This window comes from Microtus oregoni, unplaced genomic scaffold (assembly GCF_018167655.1).
Source record: "Microtus oregoni isolate MIOR12 unplaced genomic scaffold, Mior012 000048F_ref0000485, whole genome shotgun sequence".
Classification (NCBI taxonomy): Eukaryota; Metazoa; Chordata; class Mammalia; order Rodentia; family Cricetidae; genus Microtus; species Microtus oregoni.
This window is the reverse complement of record NW_024543222.1, coordinates 15,179,865-15,203,826: the sequence shown is the minus strand read 5'-3', so window position 1 is coordinate 15,203,826 and position 23,962 is coordinate 15,179,865. Positions and strand designations below refer to the sequence as shown.

Below are 23,962 nucleotides of genomic sequence, written 5' to 3'. Positions count from 1 at the left end.
AAGAGCATATAGTATTCCTCTAGAGGACCTGGGTTTAGTTTTCAACACCCTCATGAGACAGTTTCCAACCACCTGTAACTCCAGCCCTTGCATGCATGTGATGCACATAAATTCACGTAGGTACAGAGAGAGAGAGGGAGAGGGAGAGGGAGGGAGAGAGATGAAAATAAAGAAGTCTTTAAAAATGAGTATCACTGAAGTATAACTTATTGTATCATGGAGTTCAGCATCCTCACTGTGCAATTCTGTGTACTCTTGATAAAGCCATACAGTCAAATAATCGTTACCATCATGAAGATGGGGAGTATTTTCAGAGAAGTTCCCTCCAGCTTTGTCGTGAATCTTCTCTTCCCATTTCTGGTCCCTGGTAACCACTGATCTGTCTCCTGTCCCCATAGATCTGCTTTACAGAATGTCAGTGAGATAAAACCATGGTGTGTAGACTTTTAAGTCTGGCTTCTTCTACTTGTAATGTACTTATAGAATTCCAAGAGCTCCCTGGGGCCATCCTATCCTCCTGCAGTGAGATATTACCTTGAAAGCGGCGAGGCTATCAACGCTAAATCATGGAGGTGCCATCAGTGTTCAAACTGAGAGACACACACTGCCATGTTCCAGTCAACAGCGGTTCCAGATGCCAGATAAAGACCTGAGAATTTTACATCAGTCTCCTCTTTTTACTTTTATTTTTCTTGGTACTAAAAGCAACAGATATTTTCATATATATTTTTATTAGTTTTCCAAAAATATTTTCACACAATGTGTTATGATCCTTTCCCTCTCATTTCTTCCTCCAACTCTTCCCAGGTTCATCACTCCTAACTTGGCCTCCTTTTTTTCTCTCTCTCTCTCTCTCCTTTTTTTTCTATAACCCACTGTGCCCCATTCATGCTTCCTATATACTCGCGGGTGTGGGACTACACACTGGAGCAGGGGCCATCTTCGGGAGGGAACACATCCTTAAAGAAAACTGACTCTCCAGCCCCCAGAGGCCATCAGCTGTCAGGAGTGCTTCAGTTAGGGGCGGGATCTGTGAGCCATCACCCCTCTGTGCCGGAATGCAGATTGACAAAGGTTCTATGATTGCCTCACGTCCAGAAGTCAGTGTGTTCCTCCAGTCCTACCCAACCTCTGGCTTTTAGAATCTTTCTGCCTCTGTGACAGATGTTTTGTGGTCAAATATGTCACAGTTCTTCAGGCCAAAGGGCTGGTTAATACACTTGGAGCCATTCTACTGAGCATGTGTTTGGTAGCAGCTCTGAAAAGCAAACCCAGCAACTCCGTAGAGGTCACATTCCTACAGAACACTGCTGTCATCCCTGCTGTTCCTTTTCCCGGCAGGTCGGGGAGGAAGAGTGAGGTAGCTTCACGTTCGTCGTTATAGAAAGCCTGATTTTGTAGTTGCTGGTGTCCCAGTTTGACCCCTCTACAGCATCCTTAGGCAGGCAGGTGGTGCGTTCTAGTCAGACATTTCCCGCTTGTATGAAATTATCGCCTGTGTGCAGATGAGTTTTCCTGTACTTACATGTGTGCTACATGCCACTTACATTTCCGTAGAAAAAATTCCTAAGAAAAGAGCAGTGAACCTGCAGTTAAGAATTACATCATGTTACGGCTCTGTAGGCTTTTATGTCTGTTTGCTGGATGGCTGAACAGGTTGTCTTACCTGTGGGGCATTGTCCGATATCTCAGAAGCTGTGGAGTGTGTGAAGAGGCAGACAGAGATTTTCTTTTGCTCTGGTCTTGTTCTCTCATCCCTTACTGGAGACATTCTTCCTTAGCGATTTGGAATCTCTACGGGAAGATTCTTTGGGAAACAAGAAGTCCCGAGGTTAGAATCAAGCTTGAAATATGGCACTAGAAGAGAGTTCCAGAATGTTGACAAAAGGCATGCCCAGTAGCCACTTTATAGGTCCCTGTAGTCGATGCTTTTTGTGGATAAAGTCTTCGAGGAAGAGAATCTGGTCTGTGAGCTCTCGGAGAGTTCCAAACCCTGGTGTCATAGATAACTGTCCGAGAATAAGCCCTTGCCGGAGCTGTTTGCTCATGAGGACTGTGTGTGAGCATCTTGCCTGAGACCAGAGAGGGCTGACTCTCACTCTTAGGCACCCCACTCTTGAGAACGGAGCACACTGCCCTGAGCAGCTCCAGAAGCCCATGGGGAGAGACTGGTCAAAGATCGCTCTTCCTCATTCTCTTCTAATCAACAAATATTTCTACATATGATGTATAACATATTTTAAAATGTACACATTGGGAAATGGCTAAACCAACCTGCATACCACATGTGTTAGCTCACAGAGTTATCAATTATTTCTGGCGAGAACACTTAAACTGCTTATTTAATTACTTTGTTTTCTTTTACTTTTCCAGACAGGGTTTCTCAGTGTAGCCCTCGCTGTCCTGGAACTCCCTCTGTAGACCAGACTGGCCTCGAACTCACAGAGATCTGCCTGCCTCTGCTTCCCAAGTGCTGGGGTTCAAGGTGTACAACACTAACCTAGCTAAACTGCTTTATTAAAAAAAGAAATTTTCAAGTAGAAGATATATAATTGGTAACTCTAGTCACGGTGTTATATATAGATCTCTTGATCTTTCTTCCATTCTGTAATCTGGGCCAGCATTCTCCTTCTCATTGTATCTGACAAAGCTTATTGTTGTATTCCTGACTGGCTTTGGGATGTTGAAGATGTAGTTTGTAGAAGCCCACCAGGCTCTGGGGAACCTACATTAATGAATACAAACACAGAAAAGGAGGCAGAACCAAGGACATTGAAAATTAGCCTTACTTTGCTTTTAGAGAACAAAAGTGATCCAGCTTGTAAAAATAGGCAGTTCAGGGACCGGAGATGGCCCAGTGGGTAAGAGCATTTACTTGAAAGCACAAAGATCTGAGTTTAAATCTCCAGAGTCCATGTAAAAGGTGGAGAGTGGTAGAACAGGACACCTGACATCTGTGCTTCCACATACATGGTGTGTGCAGCTGCACACACAGGTGCACTCGAAATGAAATAAATGAACAGCGCAGAAATGCAACAATGTAGACAATGCAGGTTATTTGTAGGTTCAGTTTAGACACCACTGTTGACAGTTATCCTAGAGTTCCCCTGTATATATGTCCTCTGTATCATTATTGTTGTTTCTCAAACAGGACCTCCCATGGTAGGATCGTTGTCACTTAATAACATCCTCTAGGCATCTTTTTATGATATTTATTTTTATTTTATGTGCATGACTGCTTGCTTACATGTCTGTGTGTGCCCTACATGCACAGCTGGTGTCTGAAGAGGGCGTTGGATCTCCTAGAACTGGAATTACAGGTGGCTGTGAGCCTTCATGTGGGTTCTGGGAAATGGACCTGGGTTCTCCACAAGAACAAATGCTCTTAACCATAGATCCATCTCTCCAGCCCCTACTCTATGTGTCTTTTATGTCAGCTTATGGATTTTCATTGTTTATTCTGAAAGTTATAGTTCTTGCAGGAGATGGCCAAGAGAAGAGTGATATATAGGTATATCAGAATACGCTTATCTATTATGTTGGCATTTATCTGCTGGTACAAATAAAGTCACAGAGATATAACCTTGTATATTATGTTCATCTGTGGAAGTGTTTCTATAAACTTAGTTTCTTTTCCCCTGTCTAGTCCCTGCCTTCAGGGCATCACTGGGCTGGGTGTCAAACAGAGCATGGTACAGGCATGCTTCGTCTGTTCAGTGAATGAGTCAGTTGGGAGTGGAGCTGGTGTGAGTAAAATCTTCCAGACCTCTAAATGCAACATTTGACCCAGATTTTAGGTCATAAAGAAGAAATGTTCACTGGTGTAGCAAGGAACCTTGCATATCTATGGATTCTAGAGTATCCATGGTCCTGTTGACATTTTCTGGTTCTGGAAGAATTGGTTAGGGCCAATAGCGCCTCAAAGGTCCTCTGATCTAGTTCAGTGTGTCTTTACAGAAAAGCTAAAAAGAGAGTTTCAAAGAAGTGAGGGACTCACCAAAATCACAAACTAGTTTAGTGACTGGTGAGGTCTGCTCCTGGAGACTCCTGTCTCCAGCCAGGGTGATTTCCTTCCTACATCTCACCAGAGGCAAAGGGCCCTCTTACGTGTGACTCTGAGGTAAAAGGAAAGATGAGGTGCATTTGTGGTGTAGGGAGTATAGCTGGAGTGAGGATGAGGGAGAAGGAAGTAGCTCATTTATTGAACATGGGGGTTATTCACATATGTTACCTCACATAATCCTCATATAGTAAATACTATACCCATATTTGGGAGACCAAGTTGGTGGGGAGGGGATAAAAATAGCTGTCTGGGTTTTCAGAGCTTGTCTGATAAAGCTGGGTGGTTGTCTAAGTCCTGGGGAGCAGTTATAAATCTTGAAATAGGCATGCGACCTATTTTAAAGAGAGCACCAGAGAAGCATAGGGGTGACCCTGCGATCTTATGGTCTGCAGAATGGCAAAGCAGACTTTAGACCTCTTGAACTATTCTCTGCTACATCCACTCTGTCCCTTGTTTCACTGGCCCTGCTCTATTTCCGGAATTTCTCTAGAGCTAGGTGTTAGCTTTAGGCCACAACTGTTCATAGGAAAGGGTCTCGCCGTCTTCATCCACAGCCCTCTGACTAACCCGTTTAAAGATGGTGACCAGATATGATCTGGCTTCACTTATAAAGTGTCTCATGACCAAAGGGTCGGTGAAGTGGGATGACCAATAGTCAAAACATATGAACCTTTTCTAAAGGGAGTGTACTTGCTCAGGTTCAAATCCTTTCTCAGTTCTACATGCCTAGCCCATCAACATGTCCTGAACTACATCTCTAGCTGACTGCACCATTAACACACTGCCCTCCAAACCCAAACCACTGACATCTGTTGCCCAGACTGTTTTAATAATATCCTACTTGATCCACTCCCCTGCTGGCTTCGATCCTGTCTGTGTGCCCAATGACTGAGCTTCTCCCTTCCCTTCTCGAATCCCTTCAGCATTCCCACTGAGTGGTGAACACCTCTGCCTCTCTCCTCCTCCTTCCTCTGTCTTCCGGCCACTTCTTCAACAGGAGGAAGTCTATCCAGCTCTGGTCTTGGTTCTTTGGAGAATGCTTCCCACAATCCACTCCTCAGCATCACTGTAGAATGTCAGCTTCCCAGAAAGTCCTCTCTGGACCCCCTTCTCCAGATGAGATGCTCTCATTTATTCTACCTTGCTTTGTGTTTAAGCATTTGCCTATGTCTCTGCCGTTGGTTTCTTTGTCGCCACTTTCCTCACTGAAACACGAGCATCACAGAATCAGGGCTTGTTTAGGTCACTCGTGTGTCTCCAGCGCCTAAGAGAGTGCTGAGTAGGTGCTCCTCAAATGCTTATTGAGTGAATGAATGAATGAATGCTGGAGTACTATTGATAAATATTGGGCAAATGAATGAATGAAGGCTAGTACCATTGACAAATATTGGTGGAAAGTTTTAAAACTAAAGGAATCTCTCATTTGATCTTATCTGTGGTCGAATGAGACATGGCAAAGTTTCCATTCCAGGGTGGCTTTTTTTTTCCCAGTTGATGGAAATATCTCAGGACACCCTTCATCAAAATCATGCCATACATGGCTGTAGAAATGCAAATCCACTTAGAATTAATTTCTTAGGGCTGTTGTGACATAAATTGGACATCAAAAAATGTATGTCTGGGATTCTGAGTGGGACCCGTCTTTGCCTCTTTGTAGCTTCTAGTGGTGGTGGGTACCCCTTGGTACCCCTTGGTACCCCTTGGTACCCCTTGTCCCTCCAGGTTCTGTCCCTGACGCCACAGGGTGTTTTCCATCTGTGTCTGTTTCCACCTGGGATTTTCCCTTCTTACAAGGGTATCAGTCATCTTGGATTACTGTCCACACTAATGACCTCATCTTGTTTACATCTATAAATTTCCAAATAAGGTCACAGTCACAGGTACTGGGGGATTAGGACAGCAGGATTATCTTTGTGTGTCAGGGGATATATTCAAACCCATAACATATTTTAATACTTACTCTTGATGGAGGCAAACCACATATAATTTCTATTATTAAATTCCACATTTAATTGGCATTGGTACACTTTAAAATGATTTAAACTCTGAAATCAGATACCCCTGCATCCATGGTCTTCAATTTGATGAGATACTGGAGTCTGAGTTCTCTACCCCCTCTGCACTGCTTCTTGGGCCATTTGCTCCTTAGCACAGAAGTCCCTGTTGCCTTGAGCGCCTCCGCTTTCTTCTTTCCTTCAGCTGCTGAGCTCCCCTTAAGGGAGAAATAAAAACCCAAAACATCCTTCGCAACGTGTGCTTGGTAAGGCATGTGTGCACACATAGGGCCATTAGCGTGAGAGACTTTGTTCGTTGACTCATTCCGGAGCCTGCAATGGAAGATCAGGCACCACCTGGTCACCTAGCATCCCCATGGACCTCACTGGGAAGCAGCTACATTTCAGTGGCAGGATTAAGGCTCCTGGCCAGGAATTTTCTCTGGCAGGCAGTAGGAAAGGTCTCCATGGTGCTCACTAGTGTGGACCATCTTCCTTTCTCACCCTGACTAAGCCCTGAAGGTCTCTGGCCTCATCAGGGCGTCCTGTCTCTACTCTTTGACATCCTGTCTCGTTGGACGGTATGTCCTCAGCACAGCCTTTTATGACTTCCCCTGGTTCCAGCTCCCTTCCTCGTTTCTTTTTTGCCTATTTTCCCCCACCCTTTATCTCTTTTCTGGTTCTGCAAACCAGGCCGATGTGCCAGACCACAGCCGTTTTTATTTCTACTTTCCAGGCAGATTCCTTGGCTGGCCTCATCTGACTTTCCCAGTGATTGTCTTTTCTCGGCCATGGTTCCTAGGTTGGATTTTTGAACACACACATTCCTTGCTCTGTTTAGATTTTCACCTCATCGTGATACTTTCTGGCTCCATACTCCCATCTTTAACCCCCTGCTCAGGGTTTAATTAGCTTTGTGCCTGGTGTCCTATAAAATGACTTTAAGGAATTCTAAAAAAGTAAAATAGTTGTCTACTCTAAATAGCTTGAAGCTAAGGATAAAAATGGCCACAGCAAAAACAACGCTGGCAACAATCTCCATTGAGCACTTTATGCATGCCAGCTCTTGCTTTCAAGGATGGTCCTTTAAGCATTACAACCTCCTGTTGAGGACCAGGTCTGGCCAATCTTGCTTGGCTCCTTGGGTGAAGTCTTGGGAGTCATCCATTGTCTTCACTGACATTCTGGTGAGGCTCCCCTTTTCTCCAGGAAGCCCCTCTGGACTACAGAGGCCGAGAAGGCATATAGGCTTTATGAATGACTGGAAACAGGCCTGGGGGAGGCCCACATGTTCAGAAGGGAGGGACAGCCTGGGAGCAGCAGTCCTAACTTCTGACGAGTCAGCCACTTTCAACCACTGCATTCCAGGACTCCTGCCCTTTGTGGCAGGGCTGGTTGGGGAGATTGTTGGGGGATCCTTGGGTCTTACACTTTCAATCTGGAATTCATTAAAAATAAAAGATCAAGGGACGAGGGTAACCACGACTTCCTAAAGGACAGATCCCCGCAGCTCGGCTCATCCTCTGAGGTCAGGGACTGCTGGTACCCTGGGAGGGGCCTGCTGTTTTTTATTTCACATCTGGCCAGGCTTTCTATTGCAGCTGTAAGTCAAGGACTCATAGGGAATGCTAATTTTAGAATGGATGAATGGATAAATGGATAGACTGGGAAAGGTTTTGAAAGTAACTTGGGCTGTGCTGTTGAAATGGCTCAGGAGGGTAATGGCGCTTGCTGCCAAGCCTGAGTTTGATTCTCAGGACCTACCCAGCAGAAGGGAGAACTAACTGTCTTGAGTTGTCCTCTGGTCTCTACACTGTGGCATACGTGTTCATACATTCTTTCTCATTCTCTCTCTCTCTCTCTCTCTCTCTCTCTCAAAACAAATGCATGTAATAAAAAAGAACTTGACAGTACCCATATACCTACACTTTTCATTTTAACTATTTCCTCTCTTTCTAGTGAACATTGATGATATTTATGTCCAGGGTCACTCTTAGCTGCTAGTCTCCATGGAAATGCCCCTAAGAGGAAAACTACCTAAAATAGTCCAGGATGGGTTCCTGTCAGAACTCTTCTGATGGGGTTAATGAAGAGGGGCTCTGACCGTATCCCCGGGGGAGAACAGCAGTGAAGCTGAGATCCTGCCAGGCTGCGCTTGAGGGAGAAGCCTTGGGTGGCACTGTTGGCTTTGTAGGCTCGGAACCTGGCCGGCATCTGTGGAAAGATCAACTACCTTTTCTCTGTTACACATTGTGTTGTTGAGGGCTGCCCCACTTTGGTGTGCTGGGGCCAGGCTTGGAATCGGTGCCACAGCTGCTAGCTCACGAGCTCTGTCTCTTGTGCGTGCACACACACACACCCACCCACTGTCTTTCTCACACACATAGGCTCACTCACACACTCACACACACACACTCACACACACACTCACACACACTCACACACACACTCACACACACTCACACACACACTCACACACACACTCACACACACACACTCACACACACACTCACACACACTCACACACACACTCTCTCACACACACACTCACACACACGCATACACACACGCACACACACGCACACACACACTCACACACACACTCACACACACACTCTCACACACACACACTCACACACACACGCATACACACACGCACACACACATGCACACACATAGGCTCACTCACTCACAGTCACACTCTATCTCACTCTTGCACACACACTCACACATATGCACACACTCAGGTTTTATTCATGTCTGAGAATAGAGCTCTGGGAGTTATTCTTGGGCTTGTAGTGTTGTCTCATTGGTGACACCTGGAGTAGAGAAAGCCTGTGGAAGCAAGATGGAGCCAAGCCTTCGAAGAAACCTGAAGCGGTGCTTCAAGGATTCCATGTGCAACCCAGTGTTTTGAAGAGATTCATGATCGTCTATATTGTCTGAGGTTCCACTGATATATGTATGGTTTATGTGTTTATATATCTAAATGTAATACTAGATATTGAAATAGACTCTTGCTATGACTGGCCTCATACTTGCAATGTAGAACTGGCTGGCTCCAGCTCATGACCCTAATCTTGCTGTAGCCACCCGACTGCTAGGGTTATAGGTATGCACTACTAATCCTGGCCTACAGGTTTTAGTCTAGAATTCCGGTGTACTGTTTAGAAATGAGCTCAGCGGCAATGAGATAGAACTATTTAGCCCCAAACCTTTCAGTTGGCACCAGTATGTCTTTGGACTGGTTCAGACAGGTAGACAGGCAGGCTTCAAGGGTTCCATGGACCTATCTTTTTCTTCCCCCCTCCTTGTTCCTCCTCCTCCTTTCTTATTTTATTTCTGTACTGGGGATGGAACGCAGGGCCACGTATATGCTAAACATTCATTGTACTCATGAAATATTTTTCTAGGCTCTTAAAATGTAATTTGAAAAGGTATTATTTTCATATATACAAACAAGAAGAGCATCTGTCAAAAGTTTTAGTCAGTTGAAATAGTATGGGAACCAGAAAGACATTGGGACTGGTTCCAAAGGGAATTCAGGAAGGGGGTTTTATAGCTGGCCAGACATATGGAAATGAATTAGCCATTGGGTTTTTAAAAGCAGGCTAATGTCTGTAAAACAGTCAGCTTTAGCCTTACTTATTTTCTCTACCAGGTAGACACCATTGGTCATTTTGTTAGAAGAGATTCACATGCATTTTTCTCATAAAAATAGATTTACATTATCATAAATTTTCTGTGTTAATCTCTACCAGTAAAAGTTGTAAGATACCCTGATCGGTCAAGACAAAGATACAGATAGTCACCAGGCAGCGTTAGCACATTTAATCCCCAGCACTGAGGAGGCAGAGGCAAGTGGATTTCTGAGTTTGAGGCCAGCCTGAACTACAGAGTGAGTTCTAGGACAGCCAGGGCTACACAGAGAAAACCTGTCTTGAAAAACCAAGCCAGAACAAAACAAAAGGTGCAGCTAGTCCCTGACCAGGGCAGGTCATTTTCTGAGTGTGTTCTGTTTAGATGTTGAGAGAGACAGAATCCAGTCATAATAAAACAGATGTTTGCCTAGATGAGGAGTTTTGGAGGTCTTGGGAAAACCCCCAACTACTTAGGATAATTTCTTCAGAAATAGATTTGCTGGGGACAAAGCCAGAAATAGCAGTTATAGGCAAAGGAGGCACTTCAGAAACTGGGCGAGAGAACTAACAGGCAACTGGAAAAGCGAGAAGGAACCGATCTTCATCGAATGCTTGGCCTCCAAGACAGAGGTATTGGGACATCTGTTGAGACGGTGGGACACAGCCATTAAAGTTACCTTACCCCACCACCACAGTATTTAGGTGTAGCTGTAGTGCACCTGGGCCTAGGTCCTCTGTGCAGTGGCTGTGACAGCTGGAGAAGGCCCCTGGTCATAACTCTGGGCCTAGGATTTTCATTTGTCCAGTGTAGGTATAAAACCATCACTAATTAAAGCCATCCTATTGGTTCTGATAAGACATTTTTGTCTGTGGCCCAGTGCCATCAGCTGCTGTCACTGTGGCCTCCCCTACTAATATGGTAATGAGTCCCCATCTTTTTAATTTTCTTTCTTGCTTATCAATAGCCCATGTTTGGTAAATGTCCATGGTAAAGTTAGGGCATGTTTGTGTGTACCTGGGAAATGTTCACCTGAGTGTTCGAGAAATTTGGGGTAGTTGGGGTAGGATGGTCCCTGCCTTGAGCAAATGAGGTGTTAACGTCTTTCTTTGTCTTCTCATTGTAGAGTCCAACATCTGTAGCACCCGAGGCGTGAACTCCTGTCAGCAGTGTCTGGCTGTGAGCCCTGCGTGTGCCTGGTGTTCAGATGAGGTAAGGAGCCTGCACCTTATTTTGTCAATGCTCTCACTCCAAAGGAATCTGAGGAAGTTTATTCCGGAGCCAAGCGTAAGTGACAGTGGCCAAGGTACACGGATTTAGGTTGCTTCAAATGCTGTGTTCCCAACAGGATGACCAGTTTAATAAAGGTTTTATTGTAACAGAACAAAGAAAGTAACAAACCAAGGTGTTTTAAAAACACATCCGTGAGACATAAGGTATGGTGGTTTGCAGCAAAGAGGCAGAGTCCCTGCTATAAGCTTCTGGTGCACTAGATAGCACTCCTAGCCTCTGGGTTGGTGCGAGCTAGGAGTCTGTTTGCAAATTCCCAAAAGGATTTTACTTGACATCTTAACCCAGATGTGGGTGACAGATGTCTATTTAGGGGGATAATATAGCTCCAAATAATTTGACTCCCAACCTGTAGCATTCATTTAGCCTTGTAGAATGATCAACATGGGTATGCCCCCCAAACTTCAGTTCACACCCCGTTTCCCTAGATTTAGGTGCTTTTGTGTAAGCACAGACACATGGGACTCTTTCCTCCCTCCTGAATGCAGTCTCTTTCCCCTGTGGAGCAAGACTAGGTGAAGCCTTCCCATTGCTGTATGGTGGGAAGCCGGTACCTGAGTCTAGAGCCTGCTTTGCACTCCTAGGCCCAGCCAGTTTGCTTGGGCCTCTTTTCTTGTAGCGACTGTTGCTACCCTTCACCAGGCTGTGCTTGCTTTGGGCTAGACCATCTCAGGGAAGAAGGGCTTTAGTCTCGAAATGAGAGAGGGGTGCTAGGGTGCACAGAGGGTGCTGTGGAGGGATGCTTATTTTCCCCCAGAGTGAAAAAACAAAGCTAAAACCTGAAGAGCAATCCTCTGTTTGTGTGTGTGTGTGTGTGTGTGTGTGGTGTGTGGTGTGTGTGTGTGCATGTGCACGCGTGCAAACACATTCTTAGAGATCCCTTTTCCTTCTCTTTGATGATGAGGCCCTTCTGTCTTCCTTCCTTCCTTCCTTCCTTCCTTCCCCCCTCCCTCCCTCCCTCCCTCCCTCCCTCCCTGAGGTGTCAATGGGGGAACAAGCACAGCCCACAGGAGAGGGTCAGCCATGTCTGACAGAGAGTTTGCTGTGTCTGAGGCCCTAGGGAATGAGTGTGTCTGAGGGAATGCTGTGTTTGTGGCCGGGCTGGGAATTGGGAGCTGGCAAAGGTTGATGCGGGAGGTAGGGGAGGTGCATGTGCCTGGAGAGGTTCCCAGCAGTTACAGAGGGAATGAGTCACTACCCCCAGCAGATGTCACCTGAGCTGCTAGCTGGCTCCTGAGCCACCTGTGGTCAGCTCCCTGACCAGCCTAACCCTCCCCTCACTCTGTCTGCTTCTCTTCTGGATCCTCCGAGTTTCCTAAAAAGGCAGTCTCCTGGGCAGACTGGGGAGGAAGGGAGCAGAAGGCTGTGTTTATCCCCTAGAGGAAGGCTGCCAGAGCCTCCGAGGAGCCGGCTCACACACAGCTTTGGCCTCTGCACTGTTCAGCACGGGAACCGCTTCTAGAGGCAGCTGTCTAACATCTGGGCCAGACTGATCTCATTTAGCAAATGAAACATTCTCTGGGGCTTGGGGAGGGTAAGCCCTTCTTCTCCACCCCCGCATGTGCCCCTCCCCTCTGGGCTGCGCTAGAGGCTTAAGTGTGGCGTGGCTTCTCCCTTTTCATTTGTCATATCCTTTTGCCTTTGCTCGCCATCATGGCTTTGTGAAGCTTCCTTTCTAGGGAAGTTGTAATTCTGTAACAATCCCAGGAGAAGGAGTCGGATGTGGAGGGTGTCTTGTTGAACTGGCTGCCCCAGAGGTTGGCTTGCTGGAGCAGAGGGGAGCAGAGAGGACCTCCCTGAAGAAGACCTAGTGTTGCTCAAAAGGCTCAAAAGACGTTTCCCCCTCCTCCCCTCCCTTTCAACCTGAAGTTATTGTAGGCAAGGGAGTCTTGGGGGAGTCTGTCCTTTAGAGGAGGGTCCAGCCCTGTCCCATTCTTCTCTTCCCTATTTTTACCCATCTGGGTCTTAAGGGGACAAGCTAGAGCTGGGCCCTGACCAGCCGAAGCCCTTCCTTAGCTCGTATGAACAGATTCGGAATATTTATCGGTCACTATGGTGAATCTTTGCCCTGTGGGGCAGACTGAGGGGCCAGAGGTAGAGAGGCTGGGGGAGGACTGGCCTATTATTGATGGGGTGGAGTCAGGAAATGGGTGGCAGTTAGGACCAAAGGAAACGAAAGAATGGAACACAGTGGATGACGACATCTAACATCACTAAGTGAGGAGGAGGAACGGGATCCGGGGAGTCTGATGTGGGACAGAATGTGTCAAACAGGGAGGAACCCTGGATTAGGACGAGAACATGGCTCTTATCTGTTCCCTGAGGGCTTCCCTTGCACAGGGCAAGCTTAAGTCTTGAAAGTGTTTGGATTTTGACTTAAAACAACCAAAGGTGGGGCTGGGGGTGCTGCAGAGCCCCCTGCCTCCCCTGCCTTGACTGTCTCAGGCGGTGCTGATGTTGGCAGTGCCTCTGAAAACAACTGGTTGGGCTCAGCTTCTGGTCCTTAAAGGATAGCAGCTCTTGGGTGTGTATAGTAAGCACTTGGCTGGGTCAGAGGAAAATAGAGCCAGTGTGTATGAGTGGGGTGTTTTGGGCCCATCTGCATAGGGTGTGTTCTTGGCCAGATAGATAGATCCATGGTTAGATAACATGGGTTTGGGCAATGTGCTCTCTTTGGTCTATACAGCTAGCGAAGACCCCGGCTTCACACAGCGTTAGACCTTGTAATCTTGTCTTACGTGGTATCACACTGGAGTCTAGAACTTTCCAAAGCTATATGAAGTGTTTGTTAAATATAACGGCTCCCAGAATGGACCCTGGACCTATTGCATCAGAACAGATTGTTATGGTAGCAAGGGGGATATCATAGCTACTGGTGGAGGCTGGGACTGGACAAGGTGGGTGGAGGTAGAATTGGGGTTGCCATATAAACACAGAGTACCCAATCCAAGTTGGATTAAACCATTTTTCATCTTGGTATGCTTTGGATATTTTCTAAATTTGGCCATCTTTCTAAAAGGGCAAAATGCTGGGAATTGATGCACAGGCCTGAGCACATGTTGCAAGGTGGACCAGCTCCCAACCTGACATCCAAGAATGAAAGGGGAAGAATGGGGTTTGGGACTAGAAAGGAGAAGACTCCAGTAGGACTTCCTTCTCTGCATCTGCAGGGAAAGGCTCAGGACACACGTGTGTGTGTGTGTGTGTGTGTGTGTGTGTGTGTGTGGTGTATTAGCGTTTCGTGATCATGTCTGTAGTTTCTTTTTATTTATTTATAACTTGGAGCACAAGGTATCTACCTTGAGTTTGTCCCAAAATTTGTTATTGTAGAAAAAAAATTATAGTAGGTGTGGTGGTTTGAAAGAAAATGGCCCCCAAAGGGAGTGGCACTATTAGGAGGTGTGACCTTGTTGGAGTAGATATGGTCTTATTGGAGGAAGTGTGTCTCTGTTGAGGCAGGCTTTGAGGTCTTATATAATGCTCAAGTCATACTCAGTGAGACAGTTCTTTTCCTGTGGCCTGCAAGCTATGGGACTCTCAGCTACTTCTCCAGCACCATGTCTGTCTGCATGCCATCATGTCCCACCATGATGATAACGGACTAAACTTCTGAAAATGGAAGCCACCCCACTTGAATGTTTTCCTTTATAAGAGTTGCCATGGTCATGGTGTCTCTTCGTAGCAAAGACGCCTCAACTAAGACAGCAAGTCTGACCATGTAACTCAGTTGGTAGAGTGTTTGTATTACACGTATGAAGCCCTGGGCTAAACCCAGTACTTCATAAACTGGGCGTGGCAGCCACATGCCTGTAATCTTGGTCCTCAGGAGGCAGAGGTAGGAGGATCAAGGTGAAGGCAGAAGTTCAGGGTTGGGCTGTGGAGATGGCTCTGTGGGTAAGAGGACTTGCTGTGGAAGCATGAGGAGATGGGTTCAAGTCCCCGGCACCCCTGGAAAAGCTGGGAATAGCCACTCGTGCCTGTGATTCCAGGGTTGAGGAGCAGAGACAGGTAGATCCCAGGAGCTTGCTGGCCAGACATCTTAGCCAAAGCAGTGAACTGTAGATTCACTGAGAGACCTTCTATCAAAAAATAAGGTGGCTGGCTGTGGGGGCTCACGCCTTCAATCCCAGCACTGGTGAAATAGAAGCAGGCAGATCTCTTTGAGTTTGAAGCTAGCCTGATCTATATAAGGAGTTCCAGGGCAGCCAGGGCTACATGGCGAACTCTGTCTTAAAAAAAAGAAAGGGAAGTGGAGAGGGATGGAGAAAGACATCCAATATCCTCCTCTGGCTTCCTCGTGTGTGTGCACAGGCACACTTACACATGCATGTGTCTGTGTGCATAACATACACATATAAGCCGGGCGATGGTGGCGCACGCCTTTAATCCCAGCACTCGGGAGGCAGAGGCAGGTGGATCTCTGGGAGTTCGAGACCAGCCTGGTCTACAGAGCGAGTTCCAGGACAGGCTCCAAAGCCACAGAAGAAACCCTGTCTCGAAAAACCAAAAAAAAAAAAAAAAACAAAACAAAACAAAAAAACAAAACAAATAACATACACATATACACCATAAAAACAGTTCAAGGTAATTTTTGCATTACACACATGAAGCGTTCAAAGCCAATAGAACAACAATAGAAGTTCAAAGCCAGCCTGGGCTAAATGAACTTCTGCCTCAATAAAAATAAAACAAAACAAACAAACAGACAAACCTCAAACAAATAACACAGTGGTAAGAGTGTGTCCTCGTCACCAACAAAGCGTGAGTCCTGACAGCTATAGACTAAAACGCCTTGTTTTCCTTTATCTTGTCTCCAAGCTTCTCTCTGTGTTCAGGTAATTTCCTACCCTTACTAAGTGAGCCAATCAGACAGCAGTGTCGGAGTGGGCCCAGGGAGATAGCTCTGTGGTAGACAGAGCCTGGAATACATGTCCACTCTTAGTACTGAAAAAAAGGAGAAAACTTCAAACCCTTGCCTCCCCCAGGAGAGAGCACACCGTACAGTGGCCGTTACAATGATGACTTCAGGAAAGCGGCCTCTGCCCCTTACCCGGGACCCCCAGAGGATTTGAGTATATTTGACTCACACTGAGACTTTGGATTTTGAAATCATCTCATAGTCTTATTTTAGCCCCTGCCCAGCCCTGTGAGACAGAGATCACAGGGACTATTATTCATGCTGTACTTTTCCCAAACAGAATTAAGGGGGCCTGGACCTAATAGAATGTGTCAGTCTCTCAGGAGGGGAGGGGATCCAGCAGCTCACAGAGCTCAGCCCCGCCCCACAGCCTCCTACCTCTGTGGGTGATCTCTCCCCACCATGGGGTGGGGCTTGACTCTTTTGTGTAGCATCCGGTTTGGGTGGGAACTAGAACAGTTAACATCAACCCGGTTTCTAGTTTTCTCTTTGAATGACCTGGAGATAGCCCTTCTCGAATCTGGGCCTGGGGTGGGAATGTGGCCAAGTGTGTTGAGGACATCGCCTTGGTATCTTTGGTATCTTCCCAGGGCAGGAGGCTCTCAGGAAGAGCCGGGCCAAGGATTCTGTTAGGTTTCTGACTTCTGACTTCAGCGATCACCAAAGGAGGGAGACAGCCTGGTCTTATTTTTCCATTTACTTTTTATTTTTATTTTTCAGTGTTTATTTTGATTTTTCTAGGGACGTTCGTAGAAAGCATAACAACTGTCAGCACATGTGAGCTTGTAGCTCTCTGCTTATGGAGACTGCAGTTAGGAAGTAGGAGTGAGGAAAGCCTCTACCCAGAGCATGGTCCCCTTGCAGAGCTTGAGGATTCTTGGTGGGCTTGCAGTCCTCCCTCAGCTTTCTGGTCCCCCCTTCCCGGTCTCCCCCTCCTGTCTCTGTCTTGTTCTGGAGAGGCTCAGCTTCTCTGGCAGCTCGGTGATCTAATCATTGCCTTTTCGGGAAGGTTTTCTCTGAGGTCTGTGGGAAGTGGGAATCACAGATAAGATTGGTGGTGTGTGTGTGTGTGTACTGTGTGGGTAGTGTGTGTGTGTGTGTGTGTGTGTGTGTGTAAGGGTGGAATGTGTATGTGTGTGAAGGTGGACTGTGTCTAGTGTGTGTGTAGTATGTGTGTGTTTGTGTGTGTGTGTGTGTGTGTAAGGGTGGAGTGTGTATGTGTGAGGGTGGAATGTGTATATGTGTGTGTGTTAGAGAGGTGGGTAAGGGTAGAATGTTTGTGTGTGAAGGTGGACTGTGTCTAGTGTGTGTGTAGTATGTGTGTGTGTGTGTGTGTTGTGTATCTGTATGCTTACACTGCTACTTTTGCCACCTACACAGGGCAGGTCTTCAACTCCTCAAAGGGGACCTTTTGAGGTTTAGAATGTGGGTGTCTCTTGTGGCCTGATCCCTCTGCAGGTGTCCTGGTGCCCAGGTTCTATATAGCTGGACATGGAGGATATTGCCCATCTTTAGAATGTGGGTGTCTCTTATGGCCTGATCCCTCTGCAGGTGTCCTGATGTCCAGGTTCTGCACAGCTGGACATGGAGGATATTGCCCATCTTTAGAATGTGGGTGTCTCTTGTGGCCTGATCCCTCTGCAGGTGTCCTGGTGCCCAGGTTCTGTATAGCTGGACATGGAGGATATTGCCCATCTTTAGAATCTTTAGAATGTGGGTGTCTCTTGTGGCCTGATCCCTCTGCAGGTGTCCTGGTGCCCAGGTTCTCTATAGCTGGACATGGAGGATATTGCCCATCTCTCCTCACACTTCGCAGGTCTCTATCTCCCATCCTGTTCTCTGAATGCCCGGGGCATTTTTTTGCTCTGGCTCCTCCCAGGACCATTCCTCCCAACCAGCTTTACTGCGTTTTATTACATTCTCTGTGGAATGCAGTAAAACTTCCTTTATGAGGCTGCTCACAGGTAGAAAGCCTGGGCGGCATCTTAGTTGTGTGGCGCCCACGTTCTGCGACTCTGGGCAGTCAGCTAACTTCTTCAGGCCTCAGGTTTCTAGCCCAGAAAGTTGTGTTCTTCGTTGGTGAAGCCTCACCTGTGAAATAAGAATGAGTAATTCCCGCCTGACCAGGCCATCAGCGTTGCAGTGGTTTGTGGCGTCCTGTCCCAGCCTAGCTGCAGAGAGTGCTCAGTAAATGTTAACAGTAGCTTGGGAATATTGGTAGGCTAGAAATCTGAGGCCTGAAGAAGTTAGCTGACTAGGTTTTTTTTTTTTTTTTTTTTTTTGAGCGGGGGGAACATGGTTTGGAAGGTGCTGTTAGGAAAGTCTGAAGACCTATACATTGGGAAATAGGACCAGGTGGGGGTGTGTCAGCTTTCAGATAATCTCCTCGACCTGGCAAGTGCCAGCTAGACATACGTTCAGGCAGTTCTGGTTAAGTACGCTTAGTGCCGGGGTATGACCCAACCGAGGGCATCGTGTTCCCTAACCCCAGGAAACTAAGGTCCAAAGTGACTTCTATGGGGTCACACGGCTAGCTAGCGGTGACCTAGCTCTGGGGCCTGTTTTCTGATTTCAGTGTCCTTCCAAGAACAGTTAGTTCTTGCATGTGAGCACACACAGAGTTCCAGAGGCTGAGGGCATCTATGTCAGTGTGGTTTTCGTCCAGGGCGAAGGAGGGTCAACAGCCTGTCCTCATGGTCGTTTCCCAGCTTGTGGGGCTTATTCACAAGGAGCTCATTCAGGAATTCCTTATCAACACTTCATATTAATAGCTAACGCTGACTGAGCACTTACAGTATACATACATGGTCGTTTTTAGCCTGGCATGACATCCCTGTGAGGGAGGGTTCTTCTTGTTAGTTCTTTTTAAACTAATTCTTTTTGTGTTTGTTTGTTTTTTGAGACAGCATTTCTCTGTAACTTTGCAGCCTGTCCTGGAACTAGTTCTTGTAGGCCAAGTGGCATCGATCTCACAGAGATTTGCCTGCCTCTGCCTCCCTAGTGCTCGGATTAAAGGCGTGCGCTACCACCACCTGGTTTAAACTAATTTTTCGTATTGTGGTAAAATACATATAACAGAATTTACCATCTTAACCTGTGTGTGTGTGTGGGTGTGTATGGTGTGTACGTGTGTGAAGATCTATTTTGTGCGTCTTTCTCTCTCCACCTTATTTCTTGAGACTCAGGGTTGCTCATTATACCTGGAGCTCAGCAATAGGGTTAACCGAGCTGGTCAGCAAGCCCCCATGGATGCTCTTGGCTCCACCTCCCTAGCTCTGGGTTTGCAGGCATGTGTCAGCAGACCCCCCCCCCTTTTGTTAAAACATGTGCTGAGCTCAGTTCCTCACCCTTGTGCAGCAAACACTTCTGACTGAACCATTTCCCCAGCCCTCCTAAGCATTCCGCTGTATAATTTTTCCATCTTAACCATTTTAAGTGTACACTTGAGTGGCATTAAATCTGTTTGTAATGGGACACCCTTATAATCATCCATCTCCATAACTTAATTTCATTTTGCTAAACTAAAACTCTGGGCCAATTAAACAACTCTTCCTTCCACTCCTCCCTAGCCCGCAGCAACCGTCATTTCCCCTTCTGTCTCTGTGGTTTGATTGCTGTTTGTAGCCAAGGAAGACTTTTACCCTTCACATTACAACTGAAGGAACTGGGCTCCGAGAGCCGGGTGTCGTGCTCTGGTACCCAGTCAGTGGGGACACTGGGGGTCAGTCTGAGCTCAGCTCGTTCATTCCCATGCTCTTACACTTTACCCTCCCTGTCTCCCCTCTGTCACCTGTGTCCTCGGTGAGGAGGGAGACAGGAAGCGCACAACCAAGACCTTATAAAGCAGCCAGTATCTAACACAATAGCTGTAAGTGGTTTTAACCTTGACCTACAGAAAGAAATACCTCATGTATTATTACTCATCATGTATGCTAAATCACTCATTATGTATGCTAAATCCCATTCCCCAGTAAACAACAGGTTCCCCATCTTACATGGAAACTTTTATTTATATACTCAGATATTTTCTATTCCATTCAATTCAATAGTAAACCCGATTTTGCGACTCACAGACTGCTTTCTGTTTCACAATTTGGAAAGCACTAGTTTGCCAGACGCCTTACTTAATGCACCCTCCTCTCACCTGTCAATCACGAACAGGTACTAACTCAGCCTGTTTGCTCTTGCTGTGTGTGTCCCTAGAAAGGACCCCAGCACTCCTATGCTAGATTAGCTTCAAAAGACTGGGTAAGATCTAAGTCATTGGGAGGTGACGTGTCATGCCGAGACACAGCCTTGCTAGCTCTGATGTCAGGCCCCCCTTGGGCTCCTGTCTCCATAGGCTCTGCCCCAGGGCTCACCCCGCTGTAACCTGAAGGAGAACCTGCTGAAGGACGGCTGTGCTCCAGAGTCCATTGAGTTCCCAGTCAGCGAGGCCCAGATCCTGGAGGACAGACCACTCAGCGACAAGGGTTCTGGAGACAGTGCCCAGATCACTCAAGTCAGCCCCCAGAGGATTGCCCTTCGACTGCGGCCAGGTAGGCACAGGGCTCATCTTGGGGAGACACCCAGCACAAGCGGGCAAGGGACATCCATAGAAGGTCTGAGCAGGAACTCTGGGGGTAAGGGGCAGCATGCACGAGGAATGGGGTGGAAAGAGGAGTGGGGGCAGTTGTGGGTAGGAGAATGGAGGAAAATAAGAGGAGTAAGGATTTGAGTCAGAAGGTCTGAGTGTGAATCCCAGGCCCACCCTGTTACCAGTTATTTGATTGGTTACTAGTTACTTAACCCTTCTGATGCCGCCTCCTCTTTTATCTAGTCTGCAGCAGCTTTTTTTTTTTTTTCTCTTTCAAGACAGGGTTTCTCTATGTAACAGTCCTGGCTATCTTGGAACTCACTCTGTAGACCAGGCTGACCTCTAACTCACTAAGATCCTCCTGCTTCTGCCTCCTGAGTACTCTAACTCACTAAGATCCTCCTGCTTCTGCCTCCTGAGTACTGGGATTAAAGGCGTGTGCCTCCACCATCCGGCCAATTTGTGAGCCTGTTTTCCACTACAGGGGATAGGGACTAGTTAGGAGCAGATGAAGTAGGAACTAAAGAGGGAGGAGTATTGGGCTAAGCTTGTCAATGTTTGGCCTGAATAAATCAGTAAGAGCTGGAGAGAGCCCCACTATATGCAAGGCATTATGGGATTTGGAGAAAAGCAGGGTGCTATTTATTTAGTTTTGAGACGGGACCTCTGTTCAGCCTGAAACTCGCTGTACAGCCCAGGCTGGCCTTGAATTTTCAGGAATCTCCCTGCTTCTGTTGTGTGCTTGCTGAGAGTACAGTTGTGTGCCACCGTACCCAGTACAGTTCCTGTCCTTCACAGAGTCTGACCTGTAGTTGCGGTCAAGAGTTGTCTGACTTGGGATAGTAGATCTGAGGACCAAGAGGGTCACACACATGAGGATTTATAGCGGGAAATCAGAATGGAAAGGAAGAAGTTCAAGAGACTGCAAGATGAATGGAGTTACAATGGGGGGGTGGGGTGGGAATCAAAACTTTCAAGCTTAATTTGATCGGATGGCTATTTGTCTCCTGTGGCAGAGAGGAGGAGAGAAAAACCAACATCCTTTTGTCTTCCAGATGACTCGAAGATCTTTTCACTTCAAGTGCGGCAGGTGGAGGATTACCCTGTAGACATCTACTACTTGATGGACCTGTCCTTCTCCATGAAAGATGATCTGTCAAGCATCCAGACCCTGGGTACCAAGTTGGCTTCCCAGATGCGCAAGCTTACTAGCAACCTTCGGATTGGCTTTGGGGCCTTCGTTGACAAGCCTGTATCACCATACATGTTCATCTCTCCACCAGAGGCCCTCAAAAACCCCTGCTACAGGTAACACAAGCCAGTGAAGCACCCCTTCCCTTTGTCTCAGGCTGGTCCAAGACCTGATTGCCATTTTAAACTCCAGGTTTTATTTTCTTTAGAAATTTATTTTTATTTCTATGTACGTGTATGTTTTCGTGTCTGTGTGTGCCAGCTGACTGTGGAGGCTGGAGAAGGGTGTCAGATCCCCTGGGACTGGGGTTACAGGTGATTATGAGTCACCTAACATTGGTACTGGCAACCAAATTCTGGTCTCCTGGAAGAGCATCAGATGTTTTAACCACTGAGCCATCTCTCCAGCCCCTTGGAGGTTGTTTGGTTGGCTGCTTTATGTAAAGCCATGTTGTTTTCAACTTCCTCTCTGCCTGGCAGCTGGGCTTACTATCTGGAGTATTACGCCAACAGGCTCAAAGCTGCTAGGGGCTGCTAGGGTTCTACACAGAAATGTCATTAGCTTATTGGCTTAGTCCCAAATGAATAGACAGGAAGAGGAAAGTGCAGGGCGGATGAGGTCAAGAGTGGAGAGAGGTCTCGGTGAGTGAAAATATCGCTAAGATTTCAGAAGAACTGGTTCTAGTCTCATTATTCTAGTCATCAAGAGCATAAATTTTCCAGAGTTGAAATGCAAGAAAATTAAGTCACTTTTTCAAATTTTTAACAGTATATAAATAGTTAAGTTCTCCCTCTCTCTATTTGCCTCCTTTATAAAAATATATATGTTTAAATTTTGTTTCATGCATATCAATGTTTGCTTGCATCATGCACGTCTGTGTACCATGTGTGTGCCTGGTGCCCTCAGAGGCCAGAAGAGGGTGTTGGATCCCCTGGAGCTGGAGTTACAGATGGTTATAAGCCACCATGTGGATGCCAGAAATTAAACGTGGGTCCTCTGGAAGATCAGCTAGTGCTCTTTTTATTTTCCTTTTTCTTTTGGAGACAGGGTTTCTTTGTGTAGCCCTGGCTCTCCTGGGACTCACTCTGTAGACCAGGCTGGCCTCGAACTCAGAGGCTCACCGGCCTCTGCCTCCCAAATGCTGGGATTAAAGGTGTGCGCCACCACTAGCCTAGGCAGCCAATGCTCTTAACCACTCAACCATATCTCCAATCCTCACACCCTTTTTTTTTCCGAGACAGAGATTTTTGCTATGTAGCGTAGGCAGGTCTCAGTCTCCCGAGTGCCATATTACAGGCACGTGCCAACCCATCGTAACTTTGGGGTTGGAGGAGCTCTAGAAATTGAATTTGGGATCTCATGTTTGCTAGGCAGGCGTCCTACTGCTGAATGACGTCTTCAGCCCTGCGCCTCTGTTTAGCCTCTGCATTAGTTAACTTTTCTTGCTGTTGTCACCAAACACTTGGCGGAGGTAACTTAAATGGGGTAAGGTTTGCTTTGGCTCATGGCTCAGAGGATGTAATCCATCATGACAAATAAGTCATGAAGTCTAAAGTGGCTTGGTCTGTGGTTGCAGGAACCTGTCGCAGCTACCTGCTACATGCCACAAGGGCTGGCAGTGGAGCTGACTGGAACAATCCAAACAAAACGAGCCCTGGCCATATAATCCTGTTTACACCAGCGAGGTTCTATGCTACAAATATTCTGCAGCCTCCCTGAAATGTGTCACCACCTGGGGACCAAGTATTCAAACACACGAGTCTATCTCCTGTTCATGCTATAGCAGTCTACTATTGAATGGCTTACTTGATGGAGACTGTAAATGTATGGATAGTAGTTATTTAAAATGATGATCATTGGGGCTGGGGAGATGGCCCAATGGTTAGGAATGCTTCCTGCTCTTCCAGAGTCCAGTACCCGGGTCGGGTAGCTCTTAATCCGAGCCTGTAGCTCCAGCTCAAGGGGATCTGATGCTGTCTCTGGCCTCCCTAGGCGTCTGCACACATTTATTCTTTCTGTCTCTGTCTCCTCTCTCTTCCTCTCCCCTCTCGTATTCTCACTCCCCACGTAATTAAAAATAAAGAATATTGAAATGATGGAAAGGCATGGGCTTTCTTTTTATCTTTTAAACAATTCTACGGCACAGTTTTTCAGCGTCTGTCTGGGCTATCTGTTTCCCCAGAAAACACATCCGGGGACAGCATGGTCTGTAAATTTGCTGGACACCTGCTTTATTGTTGCACTGAAAAAAAAGAAGTGTTGCTGATGCCAGCCATGATAGCTGGAGCCT

The 23,962-nt window shown here is 46.8% G+C and overlaps 1 protein-coding gene across 1 annotated transcript in view; it reads left to right on the top strand.

Moving 5' to 3' along the window:
• The window catches only part of Itgb3 (integrin subunit beta 3), a 57,911-nt gene that overhangs the window by 4,717 nt on the left and 29,232 nt on the right, over positions 1 to 23,962 (top strand). Inside the window, exons 2-4 of the mRNA XM_041636164.1 lie at positions 10,823 to 10,908; positions 20,247 to 20,442; positions 21,536 to 21,788. Of these exons, the coding sequence (XP_041492098.1) occupies positions 10,823 to 10,908; positions 20,247 to 20,442; positions 21,536 to 21,788 (535 nt within the window). The remainder of the gene's footprint in view (positions 1 to 10,822; positions 10,909 to 20,246; positions 20,443 to 21,535; positions 21,789 to 23,962) is intronic.